This window comes from Nesoenas mayeri (assembly GCF_963082525.1).
Source record: "Nesoenas mayeri genome assembly, chromosome: 1".
NCBI lineage: Eukaryota > Metazoa > Chordata > Aves > Columbiformes > Columbidae > Nesoenas > Nesoenas mayeri.
The window spans coordinates 34,436,055-34,450,360 of NC_137541.1; the positions used below are offsets into that span (position 1 = coordinate 34,436,055).

Sequence of the window (14,306 nt, forward strand, 5' to 3'; positions counted from 1 at the left end):
TGATATTGAAGGAAGCAAGAATACAAATATAAGAAAAAAAAATTAAAAATGCTGAAATATTTTTCTGCATCTGACTTCATTTCACAAGAAGTGTGTCAACACAAAATTTGGGCAGTTAATTTTAGGACACAAATTTTTCTTGTAGTCGATGATCATAAATGTTTCTGAAACCCGTGGAGTGTTCAGCAGCTCGTAGATTACACTCATTTATTTCTTATTAAATATTATGAAGTTTCATATTTCTAATTTCAAAAGAAATGTCATAAATCATCTTAAAGTCTTCTGCTTTGTGATCAAGTGTTCTAGCCTTTCATGAAAAAAATTCTGTAACACAGCATGCAAAAGATAATTAATAGAAAAAATTGATATGAATCAATGTAAATAATAATCAGCATGGCTACTCCTTGATTAAAAGCTGGGCAATTTCCCAACTTCTTTAAATTCATAGATATAGAGTAATTTGTTGACTTGAAGATAAGTTTTCTAAATTACATGGTGCATAACTCCCTATGTATTTGCACCCTAGCAAACAAAAAAACCTTAAAACGATCAACAGCTTTGATCAAAGGTCTCTGATGTATCACTGGAAAAACAAACAAATGAACAAGTTACCTCAAACTAACAAACAAACAAAACACAGATCAAGGTTCTCTAATTTCTACATAAAAGCAGTATATTTAAAGCAAGCATCAGCACCACTGATCACTTCTTTATGTTTCTTCTGGACATTTCAGGAAAAAGCTCATTATTTGCAGCCTGACATACATGTTCCTGATTTGAGCACATCCGTTCAAAATTATGAGATATAATCTTTTGTAGGGAAACACCATGAAGAAGCAGCCAGTGTGCTGAGGCACTCTGCCATCACCCAGGCTCCTATGGGTTACCACAGACATGATTATTGTATTTGTCATAAAAGTCCCAAGGAATATCTGAAGGTCAAATTAATCCTCATTAGTAATCAAAGGACAGAAACTTAATAGAATTCAAGGACCCTGCAGGACACAAGTGAGAATGTGTGCATTCAGGGTAATGACACTGAGGAAATGTAGTTAGAAGAGGGGAAGTGGTGAGCAAAGTGTGATGGATGATTGAACGACCGACTGCTCACTCCCCGGCATGCTGTGCTTCAGCTGCTGAGCTATCTTAACTCACAGCTTAGCAACCCTAACTCAACGTTATCCATTTCTTTTTGGTGATTTTTATTGCAGGAGCATTTTTTACTCTTTTCTGTCAAGGTTACTATATTATCTGGGTTTATGGAATCAGTGCAACCAGTTGTAAATGTTACATGAAATGGAAGAAAAATACTGCCAAATGCACAGAGGAACTACAGAGAAAGCTTTAAAGCAATTGTTGAATGATGTTACCTTTGTTATTGTTATGCAAACACATAAAAAAGTGTCAGAAATGCAGGTTACCATTCCCAGAAAGGTGATAAAGAGTCTAACACTAAAATAGTTGCGTGACATTTTAATATTATCAGTTCATTGGTACTTATTTTTTCTATCATCTTTCTTCTCTAAGTGCCTGTTAAAGAGTATTTAGCCAAAGGTAGAACTAGAGATGACTGTCACAGAATGCTCACTTAGTCCTGCTTGCAAAAAGCAGCATACTTTCAAAGCATTTTCCAACTTCATGAACATGTTTTTGACATGATCAGAACCAATTGTGACTTCCTTTTCCTGTGGATACCAGAGATGACATTTAAATAGCAGTACCAAGCACTCGCTTAAAGCATTTTTTGTTGAAGAAGTAGTTCTAAAGCAAAAGGTATGGCTCTACTCTGGCAAAATATTGGGGATTCTTTGCCAAACAAAGCAAATCAGCTCCTGCAAGTGGATTTTATAATTCATTAAAAAAAAAAAAAAAAAAGAAGTCTGATATTAGCAAGTTGTTGATCCTAATGTGAATTCTTGGCTTTTCCAGCCCTGCAGGAAACAGAAATAAAAAATCAAGCCAGACTGGAAGGATATCTGCATTGACTCTACAGAGCAGATGGCTGAAAACATACTTGTGTTTAAATCACTTGACTTGACAGGATGCGATCGACAATATTGCATTAGTACAACTTGAAATATTATTATTGAATTTATTTTCAACTTCTTTCAGCAATTCCCTTTATTTAAATATACGCCATATTGTTCAGACTGAATCATTTCAGGTTGCTTTGGATCAATGACACTACAAACACTGTATGATACCGTCAAATTACGTTCATCTCTAGATCCATACTAACAATAATGGAGATAGTAAACTAAAAAGCACTGACTGTATGTGAAAAATTTACAGATGCGAATGATCTTTAATTGCCTGACTGTATAATAGCAGTGAGGAACCAAACCAGGACAAATAAATTAAATAATAAAATCAAGATTATATGCTTTTAAAAAAAGCTTTCATTCCGACAGTGAATATAAATATAGAATAGAGCCAAAGATGATCTTATTAGAGACATAGAAGACAATTATGGCAGCTCGATACTGTTACAAACCAATCCCTAATATTGTAACCATACTGCCTAGGTATTATACATTAAAAATGTAGGACATTTTTTCATCCCTCACATAAAGTGCTGTCTATTTATGGGAGAACTGTCTAAAGTAAATATTTTTTTTCATTTTGGTAAGAAAAAAATGTATGGAAAAGAAAAAAGGCAGCACGAATTCCAGTGTCCTAGATTCTCTTCCTCTTATAAATTAATGGAGTATACCTAATACATTTGGAATTATAAATGTTATTCTACCTGAGAACTGAGCAAGGTATAGATTTTATGCATAATAAATCTTCTTTTATTCTATTTCATGGTCTTAAAACTGATCTGCCTGTACTATTACCTCAAGGTGTTAGGAAATAGAAATATTATCTGGTTTGTATCCTTTAAGCTTATAGAGGTACTAGATACAGAGTTGTTTTATTATCTCCAGAGTCAGATAATTTTTTGTAGTGTATATTTTCTTAGGGTTGAAAAAAGTTAATAAATAGATAGATGTGTGTATATGAGTGCATGTGGATCTCCGAGAATGTAACTGTGTGAGAAATAATATTAATTTTTTATTGCATAGTTTGAGCTCTCTTCATTTCCACAAAAATAACAAGCAGTATATTTTTTCAAAAATAAACTTTAATATTTGAATTAACCATATTAGCACAATAAGCATAATTTAAGTGGAAAAAAGTTATTATTTCTTCAAATATCTGATTTTAAAATCTACTTATTATTCAGTTATGTAGCCTTTTTATTACTTTTTATTTACAACATGGCTTAGCAGAATAAGGAAGATTTAAATAGTGACTGAGAAGTTAAACTTGGAGGTGAGAGGAAAATATGGATTATTGTTACCTTTGTTATTATAAGAAATAATTACTCTTATTTGTAAGCAATATTTTTCTTCAGAGAGGTCTTGGTATTCTCTGAAGATCAGCGAAAGCAGCTTGGCCCTCACATTTTGCACAATACCTATGTGCAAATATTCTGCTGAGCCATCAAAACAGAAAGTAGGTGTCACATTATTATAGAATTTGTATAAAACATCATAAACAGCTCCCAAATGCATAAGCCAGTCTCTGCTTACATAGCTGAAATGACTTTTGACATCCTTCCCTTGACATATAACTAAGAATGTGAAAAACTGCTATTTTTTCTTGTCTTCTTCTAAAGCATTTGTGTCCTGCTGCGCAGCTTTCCTGAAATGGTTTTTCAGTGGTGCTGGTTATAGTTGCTGTCTTATTCCTTCTCACAGTCTGATCATTTGCCTCAAACAGACAGATATAAAACAAAAATACAGCCAGGAGACTGTTAGCATATTATGATAATGGTCTTAAATTTGGTTTAGGAAGTGTATAGTCTTTTGTGGCTGATGGTTTGTAGGTGTTAAGGGAGAGATCAGAGTAAATATTCTTGTGGGCTTCCTGACTTAACATCTGTTATGTGGTTACTTCAGATGTCTGGAAAGTAGACTCAGAGATCTAGCAGTCCGTTAGTGCGTTAACGTGCATTAACGTATAGCATGATTTTGGCAGTGGTACAGTGCTTAATCAGCTTGATCTTCCTTCTGCTAAAAAGAAAAAAATATGCACAGAATATAGATACATCCTAGCATTTGAACATTGCTTAAATAATTTTAGAAGCTGTTAGATGTGAAATGGAATTTGTGCATAGCTATAAAATGTATGATGGCAAGCAAATGGTTGGAATTTATGCATACTCATACTTTAAGGTATGAATATGCATCATTTTATGAAACTTCAAAACCAAGTATATACACAGACATCACAAGAAAATATTTAACCTGCTCATCAGATTGGAAGAGTTCCTAGATAACTTAAGGAGTGAGCTTAAACTAACTTTATGGCTTATAGAACAATTAATATTTCCCACATGCACAAATTTTAAATCAAAACACTGGGACATACTAAAAGAAAACTCCAAATTAACTGGAGCTGTGGTGGTGAATACACATCATTAACTTAAGGAAAATGTCTCAAGGAGAATATTACATTTACAGGGATTTAAAATTCATAATGCATTCCAGATTTAGGTCATTTGAAAGTACAGGGCTCAGACCCAACAGACAGCCTTGTCTTTCCTCTGGTGTCTTCATCCACTGCCTACATAAATTAATACATCCATGTTTGACCTCTAGCTAACAGGTCTTGTAGGTGAGGCTAACATTGCATGCTTTGATCTGAAAAGGTGTAACTTACAGTCCTGGCCTAACTGCCACAGTTAAGGTTCACAGATGTCCAGTTTTCTTGTTCCTAGTAAGGAACTGTTTGCAGATCCCCCTCAAAGGACTGTACTATGAAACTTGCCATTTCTGGAAACTCCCCCAAAAAGACAATCAGCCAAAAACTAAAACCAAACCTTTTCTCCAAATCCCTAAACAAACAAGAATCTGGCTCATTTTCCTGTTCTACAGGAGAAGGAATGAATGAAGGAAGGACTGATGGAAAAGAATATTATTACAGTCAGTACTCTTCTGGGGTGAATATTACAGCAAAGCTCATCTTTGTCCTTGATTATTGTTGGAAAACTTCGTTAGTGCTGTGCAATGCTGTCTTTCTGGTCAATATTTTTTATTTAAAATGCTAACAATATAGCAATATTTCACAGCAATATTTTTTTAATGCAATTCTTCTCTTTTCAACACTTGATAGTCTGCTATGTGTCATTTGGTCTCACACCTATCCTTCTGGCTTTTCATGCTGTCTTTGTTTAATGTGAAAAGAAACAGATTGCTAAGAGGTCTATCTAGATCATTACTGAAGTATCTATATAAGGTGCTGCCTGTAGTGAATGAGTCGATAAAAAGCAGGGTCAAATATTCACCTGCTGTGATGTCCCAATCCTAGATTTTTTTTCCGAAGGACCAGCAAAAGTATATCTTAAGTAAGACTACAACGAGGCAACATTTCTTACAGTAGTAATTAGGGGGGAGGTCAGAATACTAACAAATACTGAACAAATTTTTATGTGCTCAGGTCAATTTTGTAAATATTTCCATCTCATCAGAGGTAAAATAACTTGAAAATAATTTTTAAAATCATTCTTTTGCTGTCCTTGAAGTGAAATACTGTTATTGTGTTTAGCTGTGATAACAATTAAACCTCCCTTTTCCCATAAAATTCCCTGAAATTTAATTTATTTTCAAAAATACAAATATTACTTGATATTGGAATGAAACATTTTGCTTTGAGTTCAACAAAGAGTTCAAGTACAAAGGGGCTTTTTTGACCCAGAGGAAATATTTGTATTGTTCACATATTTCAAAACAGCTTTCATTCTAATTCAAACATGAACCAAACTGCTGATTGCCTAAATATAGCTCTATAAATAAAAAAATCATGATTGAAGTTATGCTTCACCATACTTAGGAGAGCCCAAGTTTATTAAGACAGGAAAAGTAAGCATGATATATTTGAGAAGTGTTTGGAGTGTAATTTGTCTGTCCTTCATGTTTCACTGCTTTCTGTATATGGCCTCAAAGGAGAAACACCAGCTCGTCACTGTTCTGTTGAGTGGTTCCCCCAAATGGAAATAAAAAAGTGTTAAGGCATCTCATGGTATAATCTGTCAGTGAAATGTTTTAGTGCTTCATATGTGACTTCAAATCTTTTAATAAATCTCCGGGCTATTGTATATTTGGTGGGGCTTTCCATGCTGTGGATTTTCAAGTCTGCTGGTTTTGATACACAGTTTTACTTAAGTGGCAGTTAAGTGAACAGCAGAGCCTGGTCTCCTGTGCTTCTGTGTCTGGAAGATGAGCCCTAATGCCTTCAGTCTGAGCATCCTTCACCTTTCCAGTAGAATAGCCACCCTGTTTGTCCTCTGTTTCCCCATGTACCTTGAACAATACAACTGCCTGGGCAAGAAGACTGATTGCTTTTGCTGGTGGAAAGCTGAGTATATTGGCCAATGTCTGTGCTGCCTGGACAGGAACACCTTAAAACTGTTACCAGTACAATGAATGATTTGCAGTGAAATCAGATGCAGTGCTTGGCATTCCATTTTATGCCAGATGCCTGCTTGATCTTGAGTTTGAAATTTATTGCTTTTTATTATGGATGTTTTTATTTCTCAACTGGATAAATTTAGTTATTGCAAAAGCAAGACTATTCGTAATGGTTTGGACCAAATATAGTGCAGTCAGATGGTATGCAGGTTTACCTAAAGAGCTTTGACAACCTCTTAATCTTGATATGTAGCACACCATCTATTCCAGTCACGGGCATTTAAAAAAACCATATAATGCATGTCATGCTAAATTGCATACTAGGTGTTTGTTTAGTGTGGATGTAATTACACCATAAACTGGATTGCAGTTGAAACTGAAAAATGGACTTGGAGCAATATTTTTGAAGTTTATAGGTCTTTGTGATAAACCACATCTTAGGTTTTCCCACACAACATATAGTCATCTTACTACCCTCCTTTCTGGATGAGGTAAGGGAAAACAAGCCTCAGGGGCCAGAGATTTACATTCTGATTGGACAATATTTTCAAGCCTATGTGTAGTTTACGTAGAGGTCCAGGACATGCTATACTACTAAGGTCAATTATTAGTTTGCTTGCCTGGAGATTCCTCCTGTTCTGTAAGTTGGACTTTCAATATCTGTCTCATATGTGAAATTCTTCAGTCCTTGCACTTTCAAAACTTCCATTAACCAATCTGAGTATTGAGTGCTTGCAAACTGTAACAATCCCTCTTGCTTGTCTGATGTCTTTAATATTTTGATCCATCTCCATGACTAATCAATATTTATATTGTCATGCAGGCAATAAATCCACATCCAGGCTCCTGTATCTGCAGAATCACAGAGTGTTCTTGTAAGACAAATTGGTATAGAAAGAGCTAAACATTTTCCAGGATGGAAGAGGAAAGCATTCCAACATGTTCAAAATACAAAGACATGTATGATGGAGTAACCTGTTATGTATTGTGTTTTCTTTCTACCAACAGGTCCCATAAGCAGTATTTTGGTGAATAAGTATGGTAGCCGGCCTGTGATGATAGCAGGAGGTATCCTGTGTTCATTTGGAATGATTGCTTCCTCTTTCTGCAATAGCGTCCTGGAACTTTACATATGTATTGGTGTTGTTGGAGGTAAGAGCCCTGTTTAAAAGATACATTCTATTCTATTCTATTCTATTCTATTCTATTCTATTCTATTCTATTCTATTCTATTCTATTCTATTCTATTAATATTATTTCTAGTACTGTTCTACCAATGAACCTTACTGATCAAGAACCCACTGTTCAAGGCATTGTACAAATGCAAACTGAGAAGCTGGCAAGATCAGTTCATTTCAGCTACCTGAACTATTTAATCCTTTAAATTAGCTGGTATGATGTTAAATTATTTCTTTGGATATTTCAGGAGCAACTGATGATTTTATTCAATAAATGTTGTATGTAGGTACTGTTCCACACTGCACTGTAATTATGGTATAAAAACTGATTGACTTGTGACAGCACTTATTACAGTCATTTGTGTAGAATTTCACATTTATTCTTTCAATTATGTTTCACTTCAAATGGGGTGACAGAGGCTAGCAGAATTCTAGAAAAAATGCAGAAGCTAGAACCAGCTTTCTGTAGGTTTGTACATACATATGCTTTCACAGAAATATATAACAACTTTCAGATCAGTAGCTTTCTGTTTAAAACCCTTCAGGGTCAATCCCCAAATAAAGTTATTTATGTATCATAAAAGGCCTGGATATTGCCTAAGGCAATGAACCGAAGTAATCATAAAGCCAGTAAATGAAATAACCTGCTTATCAGAAGTAGTGGTTTTTCTTTTTTTTAAACTACATTCTCAGAATAAAAAAGGCAAGTAAGGTGAAATATTATCAGGTAATAAGTGAATGAGATAATACTTGTTCCTATATTCAAGCTCATCTGTCTTTATGTTGGGACTAAAGAAGTCCTTTGTTCAGTGATTATTTCTTAAAGTTTTTATTTTTTACATCCTAAACTTGGGGCCCACTGAAAGAATAAAGTCATGGTCCGGGAATGAGCCTATCAGGGAAGAAAAGTGCTCTCCTATGCCATCCAGCACATTCATAGCTAATTAGATGTTATTGTCTGGATGTCTTAATACAGAGATAAGGCCTAGAGGTTCAGTTTGTACACTCAGCTGATCTGGATGGGTGGTCTGCTCCAGTGCTTGTCCTCTACAACTCTTCCATCTTTAACAGTGAGTTCCATGCCTGAGGAAGTGGAGCTAAATGTGCTCCAAAATAATTAGCCATTTTAAGGTTCACTTTTATACACAAGTTTGATCTTAAATAGGGCTGTAAGTAAGAAATGAGGAGATTTATGCATTTAAATACACACTGCATTCATTGTAGCCCAGGTGACATTTAATAATTTTGTCAAATGAGCCAAGAAATTATAGCTTAGTAAACATAAAAATGGTGAGTCAAGGTGCTGATACCATAATTCCTCTGTGATTCCCTTGTCTCTATCATTGCTGAAACACAAGGAGTTTTGACTTTTATTGCAGTACTACCGGGCGAAATGGCAGAATGATAATAGTCTTGGCATTAACACACATTAGTAAAGAGGCTGGATTTCATTCACTAACGCTAGTTTGCTTCTATAATATCTTCATTGGAAATCACTGCATTATATACTGGTAATTTAAAAAATAACTCAAGATAGATGTGATATATTTTTTAGTGCATGACCTGCAATAATACTGTTTTTTCTGTGTTGTTTAGGTCTGGGATTGGCATTCAACTTACAGCCTGCCTTGACCATGATTGGCAAGTATTTCTATAAGAAGCGTCCCATTGCTAATGGATTGGCCATGGCTGGAAGTCCAGTGTTTCTGAGCACATTAGCACCTCTCAATCAATTCCTCTTTAATGCCTTTGGTTGGAAAGGAAGCTTTCTTATTCTGGGAGGACTTCTGTTGAACTGCTGTGTGGCTGGGTCACTTATGAGACCTGTTGGACCAAAACCAGTCCCTCCTGTGAAAAAAGATGCTGAGAAAGGCACAGGAGATTCTACCTTGCACAAAAACAACAAGAAGTCTTTTTGGCAAACTATGAATAAATATCTAGATCTGTCCCTCTTCAAACACAGAGGGTTTCTGATCTATTTGTCAGGAAATGTCATTATGTTTATCGGGTTTTTTGCTCCAATAGTATTCTTGGCTCCGTATGCGAAGCACAAGGGAATTGATGAATATTCTTCTGCTTTTTTGCTATCTATCTTAGCCTTTGTAGACATGTTTGCTAGGCCTTCAATGGGACTCGTAGCAAACTCCAAGTTTATCCGGCCAAAGATTCAGTACTTTTTTAGTTTTGCTGTTTTTTACAATGGCGTCTGTCATGTCTTGTGTCCTCTGGCAACAAATTACACTGGCTTGGTGATATATGCTGTATTTTTTGGGTTTGCATTTGGCATGGTTAGCAGTGTTCTTTTTGAGACATTGATGGACCTTGTTGGGGCTGCCAGATTTTCCAGTGCAGTTGGACTTGTCACCATTGTGGAGTGTTGCCCTGTACTCATAGGCCCTCCTCTGGGAGGTAAGAATTTCTTTTATTCCATTTTTTTCAGACATTACAGCATAATCTTGCAATTTAGCATTGAATTAATATAAACGTATTCCTTAATGTTATTTAATGTTTTCTCTGTGACTAGGATTCAGCTCAAATTTGCTCTTTGTCAACACAGTTCTTACTCTCTTGAATTAGGTGAATCCACTGGTCAGTTCTTGTGAACATCTCACAGAGGGACTTATAATTATTTTCTCTGATGGCAGCTAGATAAACATGCATGTAAATTTAAAGTAGCAAATTTAATTTGTCTAAAAAGAGAGGACTGACACTTCTAGAGAGAAAAAAACAGGAGGGAGGTGCCAGAAAGGGCAGGGAGAGGCTCGACAGACTTGGCAGGGCATGCATGTGATGGGATGCCAGCTGGTGCCATGAAGCGTTGCGCCCTGGCATGATTTCACACTGTGGTCCTGCTCACAGTCCTTTAGCCTTTTTCTGCAGCCAACAGGTATGTGTAAGGCAATTCGGAGTGTGAACCATCCTACATGGACTGAAGGATGATGATGGTGTCAACTTCTCTCTTTTGAGTGTAAGGGGAGCTTAAAAAGGAGCCTACATGTATAGCTTGGACTCTTCATAACGGGCTTCTAACACCAAAAATGAGGAAGAGTCTTATCTAAAATATTTTCTGTTTACTAGCTTTTTAGTCAGTATATAGTAATGGTGTTAGTAGGTTTTATAATTTTAAGGCTTCTGAGGATATGAGGACTAAAGAAATAGATGCTCAGATCTTATTGAAAAGTATTGGTTAAAAGTACATATGCATGTGTGTGTGTTGCAGTGTAAGCCCAACAATATGAAAATAGGAAGATACTGAGATTATCAGACTATACCCACATACACTATACCCACATAAACAATGTCAGAAAAGTCAGCAAGATTGTATGTGCCTAAACTGATTTATATGTATCACATTTTTTAAGGATTACTGTCAGTATTTCTATAAAAATAGCATTGTTGAGTGAAATTTTAAATATGCCAAAATAATTCCACTCACTTCAGTACAATAATATTTGTACAAGTAAATGCTTAATAGTCCTCAAAATAGTCCATATTTCCCTCATCTTCTAAAACACAAATTCATTTTGGTGATGGCAGAACACAATATATCCTCACACAGACTCTTCCTGTGCCACCTAGTGGGAGGACTGAGCCTGTGACCACTGGAGTCGAGCCCTTTCAGTCAGGTTCTGAAGTGAATACTAATATTAACTCTACAGATAGTAAATCTAATGTTTGTTTTTCAGTATAATAGCTTTACAGAAGTTTTGAAAAACAGTTTGTGTTATAACTTTATGAATAATTGTTTTATCTTGTTAAATAGAGACAACAAAGGGGATGAATCCATGGAAAAGCTAAATTCCAACTTTGACTTTTACATAACTTTTACAATTTTATGCTGAAATAATGCAGAATTTCATATTGAATCATCAGTTTTATCAGACATTTTATTATTAGAAACCAGTAAATTGTACTGTTTATACTGATAGGTGTGAAATAAAGAAAAGACTAAAATTATTTGAAGGCTTGTGAATGTGTATCAGGTAAATAGGCTGGTGTTATGGCTTCAACCCAGTAAAAGCATCTACATACATACTAAATTGAAGGATGCAGGTTACCCTGTGAATTTCAATGACAATGTAGCAGAGTTCAGAGCTAAATAGTTGAATGCATACAGTTCATTTGCAAGTTGGGAAAAATTAGAAAGAATTGCTCATAAAGTGGAAGAGCAGTTTTATTTTATTTTCTTTGTAATGTCCATATTAATCTCAGAGGTGTGGATATAATTTTCAGGTACAGGCTTCAGAGTTCAAAACTCAGCAGTTGAATGTGATAGTTGAAGGGACAAGCCTTTCTATCTCTTTCACCAGTCACAGGAAAGTAAAACTGAAAATCAAGCAGCTGATGCACAGTGATAGCATACCTCTTTATCCTTTTGTCTGTATGCAGCCTCCATGTGTGTCAGACAGTCACTCCAAAACAATAGGAAACAAAATTAGGCAGTGAATAAAATAATAAGACAATGAAAGAATGAAAATGAAAGAGCTAAAAACCAGTCTGTCATTATTAATTTAACTTTAATTTGTTCTTCAATATTTTATCATTGTCAGTGAATCCAATGACAATTGCTAGCTTGACTAGTACAGGTTTCATTAAAGTTCTACTATATATGTTAGACAACTTGAACATGTTGAAAATTATTTTCTGCTCCAACTTCAAAACCAGGCAATATATATATATTTCTCCTAGGGGAAGTATTGTATCGGACACTCTATCCTAAAAACTCTTTTTCTTTCTTTTTGTCTTTGTATTTCAGGTTGGTTAGTGGATGTTACTGGTGAATATAAGTACATGTATTTTGTCTGTGGAGTGATTGTGATTGTGGCCAGTATCTGGTTGTTCATTGGCAACGCCATTAACTACAGGCTTTTGGCAAAAGAAAAGAAGCTAGAAGATGAGAAGCAGAAAGAACAGAAGAATGCTGACCCAAAGGAAGCAGAACCATTAACGAACAATGAGAATGAAGATGCTGCCAGCAGAGCTGACAAAGCTGTTGAAGATCCTTCAGAAAGAGAAACCAATATTTAATCTGCAATATAACTCAGAATGCAACATTTATGACTTCCATTAGAAATATGTCTCCAAGACACAGGCCAGGTTTTGTGGTAATAATGATCAGTCACAATATTGGATGGGAACAGATTTTGCCATGTGGCAAGACTCAAATTACTATCTACAGTTTATTTATTTCAGTGATACAAAATTGAGATTATAGGGGTAGAGACTTCATGCAAATGAGTCCATCAGATTATGACTCTGGATAATCAAGAGTCAGGTAAACCACACTATAAAGCTTTCCAATGTCAAACAGATTTGTTTCAAAATTATATCTAATGCAAAAGCATCTCTTAGTCTTATTTGAGAAGATACTTTGTGTTCATCTTTAGAGTGTTATTAAAGTCTGTTGAAATAATCTGCCCAAACTGTACTTACCACTAATATTACAAAGAATATAAGCTCAAAGATCTGTTTCGAAAGAGACAAACCACCTGGGTGAAGCACACTAAAACTTTTTTCTCTTTTGTATGCCCACTAGATCAAAAAGATACATTATATCTGTATAAACAATTCTAATAAGAATGTAAAAGTTAAGGCTAGAAAACAAAAAAATGGTGGGCATCATCTCTAAAATGCAATAAACAGCTGAATTACAAGATATTCCAAAAGTTATTTCCTCCTGTGATAGCTGACTACATTGTCCTTCAACATATACATTTGAACACAAAATACATTCAGACCTCACTTAATTCAAACTAAGCTAAAATCTGCCTGTACATAAAAGCCTTTAAAACTAAGATTTACATGACTAACAAGAGTGGCAATGAGCTTGTTTGGTTATGTATTCCTGTATGGCTGAAAGAACTGGGCTGTACTATGAAGCCTTCTTCCAAAAGGGACTAGATTCAGAACTTGCTGATGTTAAAAAGATGCTTAACCTTGGCCTTTGTGGCCTGAATCATTTTCATGGCAATGACTTCAGAGTAGATGCATGGGTTTATTGACAAGTCACTAGTTGTTTGACAGTCTACTGAGAGGAGAGTTAAGGTCGAACTTCAGCTCTTTGCAGACACGTAACTTCATACCAGTTCTCTCCTCCCTTTCCCATGTATTCAGTGAAAAGTTAATTCTTGTTATTAATGCCAGTTTGAGCAAAATTGCTGCAAGGCACACACAACAGTGCCAGTCTGGAAGCCTTGTATTAACATATCATTTTTGTGCCAGATATTTGGTCTTGTGTCTACAATTTCACACTGATATTTGTATCAATTAAAATGTACACAATTGTTTCTCTTCCTTTAAGCTAAAGAAAATGTGAATCTACAATTTTACTTCACAGAAATTATTTACCATTGGACTTGAAAACTAAAAGTGCAAGCTTCTGAAGATATTAAGTGACAATATTTCTGTTCTATTTGTAGGTGAGGAAAGGAGCTATTCATTTGGGAGACGTGCATATAAATGCCTCAAAAATTGTGAAAATTAAGGGTCTGATTCATAAAACATTTATACACTGTTTATGCAGGACGCACATAGATTCAATTCACAGAAAAGCATATCACTCATTTTAGCCCTCTTTTAAACCTGAAAAAGTTGCAAATATATTGTACCGACAACAAGCTGTGTTAAACACACATTGAAATGCCAATAACAAAAGAAAAAAAAAATAGTAAAA

The 14,306-nt window shown here is 35.2% G+C and overlaps 1 protein-coding gene across 1 annotated transcript in view; it reads left to right on the forward strand.

Moving 5' to 3' along the window:
• Positions 1 to 12,661, forward strand: part of SLC16A7 (solute carrier family 16 member 7) — a gene marked incomplete at both ends in the record, with an annotated part of 29,173 nt that extends 16,512 nt beyond the window's left edge. Inside the window, 3 exons of the mRNA XM_080360669.1 lie at positions 7,464 to 7,607; positions 9,230 to 10,042; positions 12,390 to 12,661. Coding sequence (XP_080216795.1) covers positions 7,464 to 7,607; positions 9,230 to 10,042; positions 12,390 to 12,661 — 1,229 coding nt within the window. The remainder of the gene's footprint in view (positions 1 to 7,463; positions 7,608 to 9,229; positions 10,043 to 12,389) is intronic.
• Positions 12,662 to 14,306: the final 1,645 nt, after the last annotated feature.